General features: G+C 38.5%; 1 protein-coding gene across 4 annotated transcripts in view; it reads right to left on the reverse strand.

The window, feature by feature from the left end:
• OPHN1 (oligophrenin 1) overlaps positions 1-18,148 on the reverse strand; it is a 627,727-nt gene that overhangs the window by 279,800 nt on the left and 329,779 nt on the right. For all 4 annotated transcript variants that reach the window (XM_082609561.1, XM_082609562.1, XM_082609559.1 and 1 more), the window contains one exon: positions 1,923-2,024. In XM_082609561.1, coding sequence (XP_082465687.1) covers positions 1,923-2,024 — 102 coding nt within the window. The remainder of the gene's footprint in view (positions 1-1,922; positions 2,025-18,148) is intronic.

An 18,148-nucleotide genomic window follows, 5' to 3' on the forward strand; every position in this document is an offset into this window, starting at 1 on the left:
TGAGCATGTACCAAACTTCTCGACTCCCAAAAGAAAATAAGGTGTTTAGCATAAACCACATTGTTTGTACAGGCAGTCTATGCACAATGAGTCACTCTTAACACATAGGGAAACTTTTATATCAGTGTAGGGTACTGTTTACCGGCCAAGTTCTCAGAGACCAGCCAAAATGGGAACATATGTATATGTATAACTGATTCACTTTGTTATAAAGCAGAAACTAACACACCATCATAAAGCAATTATACTCCAATAAAGATGTTAAAAAAAAAAAAGAGCTCATCTTGTAAGCAGACTTTTCTAAGCACAGAAGTCTTGGGCCAGTTATGTTAACTTTTTTCTGCATAGGAACCCTGGCACAGAATAGAAGAAAAAGGAAGAAAGCAAAATTGTGCAAGAGGAAAATGGCAGATGACCCCAGACTAGTACTTCATTCCAGTTTATGGAAGAGAAGTAGTCCTTCACCTTTCAACACTAACTCCATCTACCACTGAGTCTCTTGAATCATCACCTTCATGTACCTCACATTCTGTGATGGATACTCACTAAATCAGGTGTCAGGAGATGAGTTTCAGCTTTGCCACAGTCTGTGTGACCATGGACAAGATGATTTCTAAGCTCGTGTCTATGACTTCATTCAGTTGGGTATCTCTTTTTATACTTGAACCTTCAATATCTCTATATCTTACTGGATCTTTTATCCAAAACATAGATCCATTCTACCAGTAAATAAGCCTTAATCAGTTAATTCCTGTTTTTCCCTTTCCAAGTGACACTTTTTGTGACTCAGAACTTTTCCCCTAGATCATCGCAATAGTTTCCCAAACTGGTTTACTTGCTTCCCGTCTCTCCCGCATTTAATTCATCCTACAACTTCAGCCAGTTTAAGATTCCTAAAATAGAATTCTAATCATATTGCTTGCACAACCAAAGGCCTTCAATAATTCTTCCAGGGTCAACAGAATTAAAACAAACTCCTGAGCCTATTACACCACAATATCTCTACAACTTGTCTGATCCTTTCCTGTCTTTCACTATCCTCCAATAGTAATGCAAATTCTGGTCAAACCTTTAGCCAAACATTGTTTTCCATCCCTGGGGCCACTGCCCTCCACTTGAAAGGTCCATTTCTATATTTTTATCTGTCAAACACTTTACATATAATCATATTACCACCTCAAATTTAGAAGGGCAACATTCTTCCACAAAGGCAATTCTCCACGTCCAAATGTAAGTTTTTTATTCTCCAAATACCTTCCTACCCCTACAAGGACACCACATACACATTACATTATGTAAAAAAAAACTACTTGTATAAGAGTCATGTGTGTTCTCATTTTAGCAGCCTAACTGTAAGCTGCAGAAGAGCAGGAAGTACGTCTTACTGTCTTTGTAGTCCTATTGCAACCATCATAGTGCCTGGCATGTGGTAGGCGCTCACTGAGTAGTGACTTCTTTGAACTGAAGTCAGTGGAAGTGCCATATAAGCTGTAGCCCCAGTGTAGGACCAAAAAAAAAAAAAAAAAACCTACCTTTGGAACACCTCATGGGAAAAAAGTAGATCTACTCCTGATCTATCAAATATAGCGCTAGTTTAACTCTATCCTAATATGTAATCTAGAATCAGAAACTTAGAACTGAAAACGATTCTAGAGATCTTTGAGTACCACTCTTCCTTTGATAGATAGAGAAACTGAGGACAAGAAAGAAATATCTTATCCAAAGTCACACTGTGAGTTTGTGGAGGAGGTGGCTTGAGAACTCAGGGCTCCTGAGTCATTGGCCATGGTTTTATCTACAAGCACAACTATTATACATGGTTCTCTGCTGAGGCAGGGTATGAGGAAAGCCTTGAAATAGGAAGCTGCGACGTACCAAGGCATAGCTGGCAATAGAAGGCAGGGCAGGCTGTTTGAACATACCTCTTGTAACTGAGATTCTTTCTTTTTGGAAGACAAATGTAAGTGCCGATCCAGCAAGGAATAAAACCTCTCTCCATCCTTTTCAAATTTCTTTTTCCGCTCCTAGAGGTGGGACAGAAGGCACAGATTAGCATGTCTACGATTTTAATTGTCTGCTCAGAAATGAGAATGCATAACACAGTGTCAGGTTTCATGTGGTCAATCTCTCTAGTTCCCAGGAAGGAAAAAAAAAAAAAAGCAAGAGAGAATTAATTTCTGCATTGGTCTCAGTAATTTCGGCTTCCTCAAACATAACCTTGAAAAATTCCACCTACACAAGGGGTAGTTCCTATTGGTATAGCTAAAGGCTCTGGGAGCTACTGCTCAGAGAATGGCACTTAAAATGCACCTGTGTGCAGGTTACCTTTTCTTCTCAATATTTTTCACATGCATTAACTACATTAATTATTTAAAGGAGAAAGAAGGAACACAATAGTGAACAGTGAACACACCTTTTAAATATTAATCTGCAATGCATTTAGACAGCCAAATAATAAGTAAAATATCTCCAAGGCAATTGGAACCTAAGACTGCCTCTGTGAATGATGAGTTCCTTGATATTATTCAAGCATTTGAGTACTGCATATTAAAACACTGTGTTAAAGATGAGGAAAAAATCCCAGAAGGTTTAACTGAAAATAAAGAGTTGAAAAGCCTTATGAAGGATGGAGTACTCAGTCGTCACTCTCTTCAAGTATGAAATTTAATTAAGCTCTCTGCCTCTCAACACAAGGAGAAATCACACAGTCTCCAAAGGAGCACTAAGAATACTAGTTTGTCACAGATTAAGGCTGACATTCTGCAATCCTCTCAGCACCACGTTGGGAAATTCACATAAAAGGCTTGTGTTGTCACATAGGAAATTTAAACTCACTGAGCCCCTACAGTGTGTCAGGTATTCGAAGAAGCAGTACAGGGAACACACAGACAAAAAGAAAAAATGTACCTCACCCATGGTTTATTTCCACAGGCAATCTGTTGCTGGGCAAGAAGCCAGCACAGAACTGAGGGACCTCTGATCTGTAAGGAATGTGCTTTTCACCAGAGGGAAAAAAATAAAAGAGGAAGCTAATATTAACTGAGGCATACATCAGGCCAGGAAGGACCTTAGATACTTACTATTTTTTTTTGAATTTTTGAATCTTATATATTTAATTTTTCTACAGCAGGTTCTTGTTAATTATCCATTTTATACATATTATTGTATATATGTCAATCCCAATTTCCCAATTCACCACATCAACACCCTCCCATCACTTTCCCCCCTTGGTGTCCATAAGTTTGTTCTCTACATCTGTGCCTCTATTTCTGCCCCCTGCAAACCAGTTCATCTGTACCATTTTTCTAGGTTCCACAAATATGCATTAATACACGATATTTATTTTTCTCTCTCTAACTTAACACTGTATGACAGTCTCTAGATCCATCCACATCTCTACAAATGACACAATATTTTTCTTTTTATGTTTGCATAATATTCCATTGTATATATGTACCATATCTTCTTTATGCATTCATCTGTCGATGGGCATTTAGGTTGCTTTCATGACCTGGCTATTGTAAATAGTACTGCAATGAATACTGGGGTGCATGTGTCTTTTTGAATTATGGTTTTCTCTGGGTATATGCCCAGTAGTGGGATTACTGGGTCATATGATAATTCTGTTTTTAGTTTTTTAAGGAACCTCCATACTGTTCTCCATAGTGGCTGTATCAATTTACATTCCCACCAACAGTGCAAGAGGGTTCCCATTTCTCCACACCCTCTCCAGCATTTGTTGTTTGTAGATATTCTGATGATTCCCATTCTCACTGGTGTGAGGTGATATCTCATTGTAGTTTTGATTTGCATTTTTCTAATAATTAGTGATGTTGAGAAGCTTTTCATGTGCTTCTTGGCAATCTGTATGTCTTCTTTGGAGAAATGTCTATTTAGGTCTGCTGCCCATTTTTGGATTGGGTTGTTTGCTTTTTTAATATTGAGCTGCATGAGCTGTTTATATATTTTGGAGATTAATCCTTTGTCCGTTGATTCATTTGCAAATATTTTCTCCCATTCTGAGGGTTGTTTTTTCATCTTGTTTATGGTTTCCTTTGTTCTACAAAAGCTTTGAAGTTTCATTAGGTCTCATTTGTTTATTTCCATTTTTATTTCATTACTCCAGGATGTGGATCAAAAAAGATCTTGCTGTTATTTATGTCAAATAGTGTTCTTCCTATGTTTTCCTCTAAGAGTTTTATAGTGTCCGATCTTACATTTAGGCCTCTAATCCATTTTGAGTTTATTATTGTGTATGGTGTTAGGGAGTGTTCTAACTTAATTATTTTCCATGTAGCTGTCAATTTTCCCAGCACCACTTAGTGAAGACACTGTCTTTTCTCCATTGTATAGCCTTGCCTCCTTTGTCATAGATTAGTCGACCATAGGTGTGTGGGTTTATCTCTGGGCTTTCTATCCTGTTCCACTGACCTATATTTCTGTGTTTGTGCCAGTACCATATTGTCTTGATTACTGTAGCTCTGTCATATAGTCTTAAGTCACAGAGTATGATTCCTCCAGCTCCGTTTCCTTCCGTCAAGACTACTATGGCTATTTGGGGTCTTTTCTGTGTCTCCATACAAATTTTAATATTTTTGAAATAGTTCTGTGGAAAATGCCATTGGTTATTTGACAGGAATTGAATTGAATCTGTAGATTGCTTTGGGTAGTATAGTCATTTTCACAATATTGATTCTTCCAATCCAAGAACATGGTATATCCCTCCATCTGATTGTATCATCTTTAAGTTCTTTCAGCACTGTCTTATAGTTTTCTGCATACAGGTCTTTTGTCTCCCTAGGTAGGCTTACTCCTAGGTGTTTTACTCTTTTTGTTGCAATGGTAAAGGGGAGCATTTCCTTAATTTCTCTTTCAGGTTTTTCATCATTAGTGTATTGGAATGCAAGAGATTTCTATGCATTAATTTTGTATCCTGCAACATTACAAAATTCATTGATTAGCTCTAGTAGTTTTCTGGTGGCATCTTTAGGAATCTCTATGTATAGTATCATGTCATCTGCAAATAGTATCAGTTTTACTTCTTCTTTTACAATTTGAATTCCTTTATTTCTTTTTCTCTTCTAATTGCCATGGCTAGGACTTCCAACACTATTTGAATGATAGTGGCAAGAGTGGACATCCTTGTATTGTTCCTCATCTTAGAGGAAATGCTTTCAGTTTCTCACCACTGAGAATCATGTTTGCTGTGGGTTTTTCATATATGGCCTTTATTATGTTGAGGTAGGTTCCCTCTATGCCAACATTCTGGAGACTTTTTATCATAAATAGGTGTTGAATTTTGTCAAAAGCTTTTTCTGCATCTATTGAGATGATCATATGGTTTTTATTCTTCAGTTTGTTAATATGGTGTATCACATTGGTTGATTTGCATATATTGAAGAATCCCTGCATCCCTGGGATAAATCCGACTTGATAATGGTGTATGATCCTTTAAATATGTTGTTGGATTCTGATTGCTAGTATTTTGTTGAGGATTTTTGCATTTATATTCATCAGTGATATTGGTCTGTAATTTTCTTTTTTTGTAGTATATTTGTCTGGTTTTGTTATCAGGGTGATGGTGGCCTCATAGAATGAGTTTGGGAGTGTTCCTTCCTGTGCAATTTTTTTGAAGAATTTGTGAAGGACGGGGGCTAGCTCTTCCCTAATGTTTCACAGAAATCACCTGTGAAGCTGTCTGGTCCTGGATGTCTGTTTGTTGGAAGATTTTTAATCACAGTTTCAATTTCATTACTTGTGATTAGTCTGTTCATATTTTCTATTTTTTCCTGGTTCAGTCATGGAAGGCTATACCTTTCTAAGAACTGGCCCATTTCTTCCAGGTTGTCTGTTTAATTGGCATAGAGTTGCTTTTAGTAGTCTCTTAGGATGCTTTGTATTTCTGTGTTGTCTGTTGTAAGTTATCTTTTTTCATTTCTAATTCTGTTGATTTGAGTCCTCTCCCTCTTTTTCTTGATGAGTCTGGCTAATAGTTTATCTTCTCAATGAACCAGCTACTAGTTCTATTGATCTTTGCTATTGTTCTCTTTGCTTCTATTGCATTTATTTCTCCTCTGATCGTCATGGTTTCTTTCCTCCTACTTATATTTGGGTTTTGTTTTTTTTTTCTTTTTTCTCGAGTTACTTTAGGTGTAAGGTTAGACTGTTTACTTGAGATGTTTCTTGTTTCTTGAGGTAGGCTTGTACTGCTATAAACTTCCCTCTTAGAACTGCTTTTGCTGCATCTGATAGGTTTTGGATTATCATGTTTTTGTTGTAATTTGTTTCTAGGTATTTTTTTGGTTTTCTCTTTGATTTCTCAATGATCTCTTGGTTATTGATTAACGTATTGTTTAGCCTCCATATATTTGTGTTTACATTTTTTCCCTGCAATTCATTTCTAATCTCATAACGTTGTGATCAGAAAAGATGCTTGATATGATTACAATTTTCTTAAATTTACTGAGGCTTGATTTGTGACCCAAGACGTGATCTATCCTAGAGAATGTTCCATGGGCACTTGAGAAGAATGTGTAATCTGCTGTTTTTGGATGGAATGTCCTATAAATATCAATTAAATCTATGTGATCTGTAGCGTCATTTAAAGCTTGTGATTCCTTATTAATTTTCTGTTTGGATGATCTGCCCATTGGTGTGAGGTGTTAAAGTTCCCCACTATTACTGTGTTACTGTCGATTTCCTCTTTTATAGCTGTTAGCAGTTGCCTTATGTATTGAGGTGCTCCTATGTTGGGTGCATATGTTTATAATTGTTATATCTACCTCTTGGATTCATCCCTTGATCATTATGTAGTGTCCTTCCTTGCCTCTTGTAACATTCTTTATTTTAAAGTCCATTTTATCTGATATGAGTATTTCTACTCCAGCTTCCTTTTGATTTCCATTTGCACAGAATATCTTTTTCCATCCTCCCGCTTTCAGTCTGTATGTGTTCCTAGGTCTGAAGCTGGTCTCTTGTAGACAGCATATATATGGGTCTTGCTGTGTATCCGTTCAACAAGCCAGTGTCTTTTGATTGGAGCATTTAATCCATTCACATTTAAGGCAATTATTGACATGTATGTTCCTATTACCATTTTCTTAATTGTTATGGGTTTATTTTTGTAGGTCATTTACTTCTCTTGTGTTTCCCACTTAGAGAAGTTCCTTTAGTGTTTCATGTAGAGCTGGTTTGAATTCTCTTAGCTCTTGTCTGAAAAACTGTTGATTTCTCCATCAAATCTGAATGAGATCTTTGCAGGGGAGATTAATCTTGGTTGTAGGTTCTTTCCTTTCATCACTTTAAATATATCATGCCACTCCCTTCTCGTTTGTAGAGTTTCTGCTGATAAATGAGCTGTTAACACTATGAGAGTTCCATTGTATATTATTTGTCATTTTTCCCTTGATACTTTCAGTAATTTTTCTTTGCCTTTAATTTTTGTCACCTTGATTACTATGCACCTCAGTGTGTTTCGCCTTGGGTTTATCCTGCCAGGGACTCTCTGTGCTTCCTGGACTTGATTACTATTTTGGATCCCAAGTTAGGGAAGTTTTTGACTATAATCTCTTCAAATATTTTCTCGGGTCCTTTCTCTCTCTCTTCTCCTTCTGGAACCCCTATTATGTGAATGTTGTTGCATTTAATCTTGTCCCAGAGGTCTCTTAGGCTTTCTTCATTTCTTTTCATTCTTTTTTCTTTATTCTGTTCTGCAGCAGTGAATTCCTCCATTGTGTCTTCCAGGTCACTTATCCGTTCTTCTGCCTCAGTTACTCTGCTACTGATTCCTTCTAGTGTATTTTTCATTTCAGCTATTGTATTGCTCATGTCTGTTTCTTTGTTCTTTTATTTTTCTACGTCTTTGTTAAACATCTCTTTCATCTTTCCGATCTTTGCCTCCATTCTTTTTCCGAGGTCCTGGATCATCTTCACTATCATTTTTCTGAATTCTTCTTCTGGAAGGTCTCCTATCTCCACTTCAGTTAGTTGTTTTTCTGGGGTTTTATCTTGTTCCCTCATCTGGTACATAGCCCTCTGCCTTTTCATCCTGTCTATCTTTCTGTGAATGTGTTTTTTGTTCCACAGGCTGCAGGATTGTATTTCTTCTTGCTTCTGCTGTCTGCTCTGTGGTGGACGAGGCTATCTAAGAGGCTTGTGCAAGTTTCCTGATGGGCGCGACTGGTGGTGGGTAAAGATGGGTGTTGCTCTGGTAGGCAGAGCTCAGTAAAACTTTAATCCGCTTGTCTGCTGATGGGTGGTGCTCGGTCCCCTCCCAGTTGATTGTTTGGCCTGAGGTGACCCAACACGGTAACCTACCCAGCTCTTTGGTGGGGCTAGTGGCAGAGTCTAGGGGAGCTGACACCAAGGAGTACTTCCTAAATCTCTGCTGCCAGTGTCCTTGTCCTAAAGGTGAGACACAGCCACCCCTCACCTCTGCAGGGAATCCTCAAACACCAACAGGTAGGTCTGTTTCAGTCTCCTATGGCGTCACTGCTCCTTACCTTGGGTCCCGATGCACACACTATTTTGTGTGTGCCCTCCAAGAGTGGAGTCTCTGTTTACCCCAGTCCTGTTAAAGTCCTGCAATGAAATCCTGCTAGCCTTCAAAGTTTGATCCTCTAGGAATTCCTCCTCCTGTTGCTGGACCCCCAGGTTGGGAAGTCTGATGTGGGGCTCAGAACCTTCATTCCAGTGGGTGTACTTCTGTGGTATAAGAGTTCTGCATTTTGTGAGTCACCCAGACAGGAGTTATGGGATTTGATTGTATTGTGGTTGCACCCCTCCTACTTATTGTGGCTTCTCCTTTGTCTTTGGAGGTGGGGTATCATTTTTGGTGAGTTCCAGTGTCTTCCTGTCAATGACTGTTCAGCAGTTAGCTGTGATTCTGGTGCTTTCTCAAGAAGGAGTGAGCACACACCCTTCTACTCCGCCATCTTAAACCAATCTCCCATGTTCGGTACTTAAAATCTATATCTCATTTAGTATTCACAACTCTGAGAAATACATACTGTAAAGGAAATTAAGGTTCAAAAATGGTGAACTAACTTGCTGTAGGTCATATAGCATACACGTCTGATTTATTCTACGTAGTCATATAGGACCCAGATGATCATGAAAGGACTTACACTCAGGAGGCTTATGAATACTCAGGGAACCTTGTCTATAGCCTTAGCCCCAACTCAGATAGCAAAACACTTGAGATAGAAAATTTCACACAAAAGATAGTAGGGGAAACTGTTCCTTCAGGTACTGAATTTATTTAAAGTAGCAACTGTTTGAAGAAAGCATGGGAGCCAGAAAATGTCAGTGACTTCTCTAGGAATAAAGTTCTGTGGGTCACTTTTTCCTCCACTTCCATTTTTTAAAAAAAAACTATGAGATAGAATTCATGTATCCTAAAATTCACCATTCTAAAGTGGATAATTCAGTTTTTAGTATATTAATTAAGTTGCATAACCATCACTGCTATCTAATTCCAAAATATTTCCATCACCTCAAAAAAAAAAAACATACCTATTAGTAATCATTCCCTATTCCTCCCTCCTTCACCTCAGTAACCACAGTTTACTTTCTGTCTCTGTGAATTTGCCTACTCTAGACATTTAATATAATGGGAATCGTATAATATATGGCCTTTCATGACTCTCTTTTTACACTTAAAATAATGTTTTCAACCTTTATCCCTGTTGATTGACCCTTTGCATATACAGTTTACCCTTGAACAACATGTGGGTTAGGGACCCCAAATCTCTGTATAGTTGAAAATCCGCATATAACTTATAGTCCACTGTCCATACACATGGATCCACTATATCCACAGTTCTGCATCTGCAGATTCAACCAACCACAGATTGTATACTACTGTAATATTAACTATTGACAAAATCCACGTATAACTGGACCCATGCCGTTCAAACCAATGATGTTGAAGGGTCAAATGTATATTCTATGGAGAAATGTTTATTGAATTATTTTGCCCATTATTAAATTTTGTTTTATCTCTGTATTTCACCAAAGAAGAAATACAAATGGACAAAAGCACATGAAAAGATTTTTGGGTTGCTGGCACTTTCTTGGTAGTGCCCTTTGAAGCATAAATATTTTTAAATTTGTGAAGTCTATCTAACTGGCCTATTATTTTCTTTGGTTACTTGTGCTTTGGTGTCATATCTCAGAAACTTGGTTGATCTAAAGTCATGAAGCTTTACACCTATATTTTCTTCTAAGAGCTTTATAATCTTCAGTTATTTTTTTTAGTTAACAACTTCATTGGAGTACAATTGCTTTACAATGGTGGGTTAGTTTCTGGTTTGTAACACAGTGAATCAGTTATGCATATACATATGTTCCCATATCTCTTCCCTCTTGCGTCTCCCTCCCTCCCACCCTCCATATCCAACCCCTATACGTGGTCGAAAAGCACCGAGCTGATCTCCCTGTGCTATGAGGCTGCTTCCCACTAGCTATCTATTTTACGTTTGGTAGTGTATACATGTCCATGTCACTCTCTCACTTTGTCAAAGCTTACCCTTCCCCCTCTCCATATCCACAAGCCCATTCTCTAGTAGGTCTGTGTCGTTATTCCCATCTTACCCCTAGGTTCTTCATGACATTTTTTTTTCTCTGATTCCATATATATGTGTTAGCATAGTGTATTTGTTCTTCTCTTTCTGACTTACTTCACTTGGTATGATAGACTCTAGGTCAATGCACCTCACTACAAATAACTCAATTTTGTTTCTTTCTATGGCTGAGTAATATTCCATTGTATATGTGTGCCACATCTTCTTTATCCATTCATCTGGTGATGGACACTTAGGTTGCTTCCATATCCTGGCTATTGTAAATACAGCTGCAATGAACATTTTGGTACATGACTCTTTTTGAATTATGGTTTTCTCAGGATAAATGCCCAGTAGTGGGATTGCTGGGTCATAAGGTAGTTCTATTTTTAGTATTTTAGGAACCTCCATACTGTTCTCCATAGTGGCTGTACCAATTCACATTCCCACCAGCAGTGCAAGAGTGTTCCCTTTTCTGCACACCCCCTCCAGCATTTATTGCTTGTATATTTTTTGATGATGGCCATTCTGACCGCTGTGAGATGATATCTCATTGTAGTTTTGATCTGCATTTCTCTAATGATTAATGATGTGGAGCATTCTTTCATGTGTTTGTTGGCAATCTGTATATCTTCTGTGGAGAAATGTCTATTTAGGTCTTCTGGCCAATTTTGGATTGGGCTGTTTCTTATTTTGATATTGAGCTACATGAGCTGCTTGCAAATGTTGGAGATTGATCCTTTGTCAGTTGCTACATGTGCAAATATTTTCTTCCATTCTGGGGGTTGTCTTTTGGTCTTCTTTATGGTTTCTTTGTTGTGTAAAAGCTTTTTAAGTTTCATTAGGCCCCACTTGATTATTTTTGTTTTTATTTCCATTTCTCTAGGAGATGGGTCAGGAAGGATCTTAGTGTGATTTATGTCATAGAGTGTTCTGCCTATGTATTCCTCTAAGACTTTGAAAGTGTCTGGCCCTATATTTAGTTCTTTAATCCACTTTGAGTTTATTTTTGTGTATGGTGTTACTGAGTTTTTGAATTTCATATTTTCATGTACCTGTCCTGTTTTCCCAGCACCACTTATTGAAGAGGCTGTCTTTTCTCCACTGTATATTCTGGCCACCGTTATCAAAGATAAGGTGACCATATATGCGTGGGTTTATCTCTGGGCTTTCTATCCTGTTCCATTGATCTATATTTCTGTTTTGTGCCAGTACCATACTCTGTTGATTACTGTAGCTTTGTAGTATAGTCTGAAGTCAGGGAGCCTGATTCCACGGGCTCCACTTTTCATTCTCAAGATTGCTGTGGCTACTAGGGGACTTTTGTGTTTCCATACAAATTGTGAAATTTGTTGTTGTAGTTCTGTGAAAAAAGCCCCTGTTAGTTTGATAGGGATTGCATTGAATCTGTAGATTGCTCTGGGTAGTAGAGTCATTTTCACAATGTTGATTCTTCCAATCCAAGAACATGGTATATCTCTCCATCTATATGTATCATCTTTAACTCCTTTCATCAGTGTCTTATTATATTCTGCATAGAGGTCTTTTTGCTCCTTAGGTAGGTTTATTCCTAGATATTTTATTCTGTTTGTTGCAAAGGTTAATGGGAGTGTTTTCTTAAATTCATTTCCAGATTTTTCATCACTAGTGTATAGGAATGCCAGAGATTTATGTGCATTAATTTTGTATCCTGCTACTTTACCAAATTCATTGATTAGCTCTAGTAGTTTTCTGATGGCATCTTTAGGATTCACTATGTACAGTATCATGTCATCTGCAAACAGTGACAGTTTTACTTCTTCTTTTCCAATTTGGATTCCATTTATTTCTTTTTTCTTCTCTGATTGCTGTGGCTGAAACTTCCAAAACTATGTTGAATAATAGGGGTGAGAGTGGGGCACCTTGTCTTGTTCCTGATCTTAATGGAAATGGTTTCATTTTTTCACCACTGAGGATGATGTTGGCGGTGGTTTTGATATATATGGCCTTTATTATGTTGAGGAAAGTTAACTCTATGCCTACTTTCTGCAGGGTTTTTATCATACATGGGTGTTGAATTTCGTCGAAAGCTTTCTCTGCATCGATTGAGATGATCACATGGTTTTTCCCAGTCAATTTGTTAATATGCTCTCTCACGTTGATTGATTTGCATATATTGAAGAATCCTTGCATTCCTGGAATAAATCCCACTTGATCATGGTGTATGATCCTTTTAATGTGCTGTTGGATTCTGTTTGCTAGTATTTTGTTGAGAATTTTTTGCAACTATGTTCATCAGTGATATTGACCTGTAGTTTTCTTTCTTTGTGACATATTTTTCTGGTTTTGGTATCAGGCTGATGGTGGCCTCGTGGAATGTGCTTGGGAGTGTTCCTCCCTCTCCTATATTTTGGAAGAGTTTGAGAAGGATAGGTGTTAGCTTTTCTCTAAATGTTTGATAGAATACACCTGTGAAGCCATCTGGTCCTGGGTTTTTGTTTGTTGGAAGACTTTTAATCACACTTTCAATATCAGTGCTTGAGTTTGGTCTGTTTGTGTTTTCTATTTCTTCCTGCTTCAGTCTCAGCAGGTTGTGCCTTTCTAAGAATTTGTCCATTTCTTCCATGTTGTCCATTTTAATGGCATAGAGTTGCTTGTAGTAATCTCTCAAGACCTTTGTATTTCTGAAGTGTCAGTTATTACTTCTCCTTTTTCATTTCTAATTCTATTGATCTAAGTCTTCTCCCTTTTTTTTCTTGAGGAGTCTGGCAAATGGTTTATCAATTTTGTTTATCTTCTCTAAGAACCAGCATTTAGTTTTATTGATCTTTGCTATCGTTTCCTTCATTTCTTTTTCATTTACTTCTAATCTGATATTTATGATTTCTTTCCTTTTGCTAACTTTCGGGTTTCTTTATTCTTCTTTCTCTAATTACTTTAGGTGCAAATTTAGGTTGTTTATTTGAGATGTTCCTTGTTTCTTAAGGTAGGATTGTATTGCTGTAAACTTCCCTCTTAGTACTGCTTATGCAGCATCCAATAGGTTTTGGGTCACCGTGTCTCCATTGTCATTTGTTCCTAGGAAAATTTTGATTTCGTCTTGGATTTCTTCAGTGATCACTTGGTCATTAAGTAGTGTATTGTTTAGTCTCCATGTGTCTGTATTTTTTCCAGGTCTTTTCCTGTAATTGATATGTAGTGTCATAGCGTTGTGGTCAGAAAAGATACTTGATACAATTTCAATTTTCTTAAATTTACCAAGGCTTGATTTCTGACCCAAGATATGATCTATCCTGGAGAAAGTTCCATGAGCAGTTGAGAACAATGTGTATTCTGTTGTTTTGGATGGAATGTCCTATAAATATCAATTAAGTCCATCTTGTTTAATATATCATTTAAAGCTTGTGTTTACTTATTTGTTTTCATTTTGGATGATCTGTCCATTGGGGAAAGTGGGGTGTTAAAGTCCCCTACTATGATTGTGTTACTCTCCATCTCCCCTTTTATGGCTGTTAGTATTTTCCTTATGTATTGAGGGGTTCCTATGTTGGCTTCATAAATATTTACAACTGTTATATCTTCTTCTTGAATCGATCCCTTGATCATTATGCATAGTCATTCTTTGTCTCTTGTAATAGTCTTTACTTTAAAGTCTATATTGTCTGATATGTGAATTGCTACTTCAGCTTTCTTTTGATTTCCATTTCCATGGAGTATCATTTTCCATCCCCTCACTTTCAGTCTGTATGTTTCTCTAGGTATGAAGTGGGTCTCCTGTAGACAGCATATATTCGGGTCTTGTATTTGTATGCATTCAGCGAGTCTGTGACTTTTGGTGGGAGCATTTAATCCATTTACATTTAAGGTAATTATCGATATGTATGTTCCTTTTCCCATTTTCTTAATTCCTTGGGGTTTATTATTGTAGGTCTTTTACTTCTTTTGTGTTTCCTGCCGAGAGAAGTTCCTTTAGCATTTGTTGTAAAGCTGGTTTGGTGGTGCTGAACTCTCTCAGCTTTTGCTTGTCTGTAAAGCTTTTCATTTCTCCATCAAATCTGAATGAGATACTTGCTGCGTAGAGTAATCTAGGTTGTAGGTTTTTCTCCTTCATCACTTTAAATATGTCCTGCCACTCCCTTCTCACTTGCATAGTTTCTGCTGAAAGTTCAGCTGTTAACCGTATGGGGATTCCCTTGTGTTTTATTTGTTGTTTTTTCCTTGCTGCTTTTAAAATATTTTCTTTGTATTTAATCTTTGATAGCTTGATTAATATGTGTCTTGGTGCGTTTCTCCTTGGATTTATCCTGTATGGGACTCTCTGTGCTTCCTGGACTTGATTAACTATTTCCTTTCCCATACTAGGAAAGTTTTCAACTATAATCTCTTCTAATATTTCCTCAGTCCCTTTCTTTTTCTCTTGTTCTTCTGGGATCCATATAATTCGAATGTTGCAGCGTTTAATGTTGTCCCAGTCATATCTTAGACTGTCCTCAGTTCTTTTTATTATTATTTTTCTTTATTCTGCTCTGAAGTAATTATTTCCACTATTTTATCTTCCAGGTCACTTATCTGTTCTTTTGCCTCAGTTATTCTGCTGTTGATTCCCTCTAGAGAATTTTTAATGTCATTTCTTGTGTTGTTCATCATTGTTTTCTCTTTAGTTCTTCTAGGTCCTTGGTAAACACTTCTTGTATTTTCTATATTCTATCTCCAAGATTTTGGATCATCTTTACTATCATTATTCTGAATTCTTTTTCAGGTAGACTGCCTATTTGCTCTTCATTTGTTAGGTCTGGTGGGTTTTTATCTTGCTCCTTCACCTGCTGTGTGTTTTTCTGTCTTTTCATTGTGCTTATCTTACTGTGTTTGGGGTCTCCTTTTTTCAGGCTGCAGGTCTGTAGTTCCCGTTGTTTTTGGTGTCTGTCCCCAGTGGTTAAGGTTGGCTCAGTGGGTTGTGTAGGCTTCATTGTGGAGGGGACTAGTGCCTGTGTTCTGGTGGATGAGGCTGGATCTTGTCTTTCTGGTGGGCAGGTCCACATCTGGTTGTGTGTTTTGGGGTGTCTGTGGACTTATTAAGATTTTAGGCCACCTCTCTGCTAATGGGTGGGGTTGTGTTCCTGTCTTGGTAGCTGTTTGGCATAGCGTGTCCAGCACTGTAGCTTGCTGGTCATTGAGTGAAGCTGGGTCTTGGTGTTGAGATGGAGATCTCTGGGAGATTTTTGCCATTTGATGTTATGTGGAGCTGGGAGGTCTCTTGTGGACCAGTGTCCTGAAGTTGGTTCTCCCACCTCAGAGGCACAGCACTGACTCCTGGCTGGAGCACCAACAGCCTTTCATCCACACAGCTGAGAATAAAAGGGAGAAGAAAGAAAGAAAGAAAGAAAGAAAGAAAGAAAGGGAGGAAGGAAGGAAGGAAGATGATAAAATATAATAAAGTAAAATAAAGTTATTAAAATAAATAAATAAGAAAATTTTTTAAAGTAAAAAAAAAAAAACCGGATTGACAGAACCCTAGGACAAATGGTGAAAGCAAAGCCATACAGACAAAATCACACAGAGAAGCATACACATACGCACTCACAAAAAGAGAAAAAGTGGAAAAAAGAATATATCTTTGCTCCCAATGTCCACCTCCTCTATTTGGGATGATTCATTGTCTTTTCAGTTATTCCACAGATGCTGAGTGCATCAAGTTGATTGTGGAGATTTAATCCGCTGCTCCTGAGGCTGCTGGGAGAAATTTCCCATTCTCTTCTTTGTTCTCACAGCTCCCAGGTTTCAGCTTTGGATTTGGACACGCCTCGGTGTGTAGGTCGCCTGAGGGCGTCGGTTCTTCGCTCAGACAAGACGAGGTTAAAGGACCAGCTGATTTGGGGGCTCTGGCTCACTCTGGCCGGGGGGAGGGAGGGGTACCGATGCAGGGAAAGCCTGCAGCGGCAGAGGGCAGCGTGACATTGCCCCAACCTAAGGTGCGCCATGCGTTCTCCTGGGGAAGTTGTCTGTGGATCACAGGACCCTGGCAGTGGTGGGCTGCACAGGCTCCCAGATGGGGCAGTGTGGACTGTGACCTGTGTTTGCTCACAGGTTTCTTGGTGGCTGCAGCAGCAGCCTTAGCATCTCATGCCCGTCTCTGGGGTCTGCGCTGATAGCCACGACTCGCGCCCATTTCTCAAGCTTCTTTAAGCAGCTCTCTTAATCCCCTTTCCTCACACACCAGGAAACAAAGAGGCAAGAAAAAGTGTCTTGCCTCTTCTGCAGCTCTGGACTTTTTCCCGGACTCCCTCCCATCTAGCCGTGGTGCACTAGCCCCCTTCAGGCTGTGTTCACGCAGCCAACCCCAGTCCTCTCCCTGGGATCTGACCGAAGCCCGAGCCTCAGCTCCCAGCCCCCACCCACCCCGGCAGGGGAGCAGACAAGCCTCTCGGGCTGGTGAGTGCTGGTCAGCACCGATCCTCTGTGCGGGAATCTCTCTGCTTTGCCCTCTGCACCCCTATTGCTGGCTCTTCTCTGTGGCTCCAAAACTTCCCCCCTCCGCCACCTGCAGTCTCCACCCACGAAGGGGCTTCCTAGTGTGTAGAAACCTTTCCTCCTTCACAGCTCCCTCCCACTGGTGCAGGTCCCATCCCTATTCTTTCTCACTGTTTTAAATTTTTTATTTTGCTCTACCCGGGTACGTGGGGAGTTTCTTGCCTTTTGGGCGATCTGAGGTCTTCTGCCAGCATCCAGTACGTATTCTGTAGGGGCAGTTCCACATGTAGATGTATTTCTGATGTATCTGTGCGGAGGAAGGTGATCTCCACGTGTTACTCTTCCGCCATCTTGAAGATCTAATCCAATTTTCAGTTCTAATTTTTTTTAACGTAGTATGATCTAGGGCCCCATCTTCATTCTTTTGCATGTCAATATCCAGTAGACTTAGCATCATTTGTTTAAAAAAACATTCTTTCGCATTCAATTGTTTTGGCATCCTCGTAAAATATCAATTAGCCATAAACATATACATTTATTTCTGGACTCTCAGTTCTATTCTATTGATCTATAAGCCTACCATTATGTCAGCACCACACTGTGTTGATTACTATAGGTTTGTGGTAAGTTTTAAAATTAAAAATTGTGAATCTTTTTCAAAATTTCTTTTTCCATTTGCTTCTTTCTATCCGGATTTTAAGGTCACCATATCAGTTTGTACAAAATGGTCAGCTGATATTTTACTAGACATTTGCACTGAATGTATATATATTTTGTATTACCATCTTAACAATATTGCCTTCCGATTCATGAACATGGAACTTCTTTCTATTTATTGAGGTCCTCCTTAATTTCTTCCAATGATATTTTGTACTTTTTAGTATACAAGTCTTTAACTTATTTTGTTCAATTTATGCCTCAGTACTTTACTCTTTTTGATACTACTGTAAATGGGTTTGTTTTCTTAATTTAGTTTTCAAGTTTTTAATTAATAGTGTATAGAAATACAATGTACTTTTGTATATTGATCGTGTATCATGCAACCTTGCTGTACTCCTTTATTAGTTCTAACTATGTGTGTGTGCACATGTGCATGTATGTCTTTGTATTCCTTAGGATTTCCTATATACAAGATAAAG

This window comes from Mesoplodon mirus, assembly GCF_964341445.2.
Source record: "Mesoplodon mirus genome assembly, chromosome: X".
Lineage (NCBI taxonomy): Eukaryota > Metazoa > Chordata > Mammalia > Artiodactyla > Ziphiidae > Mesoplodon > Mesoplodon mirus.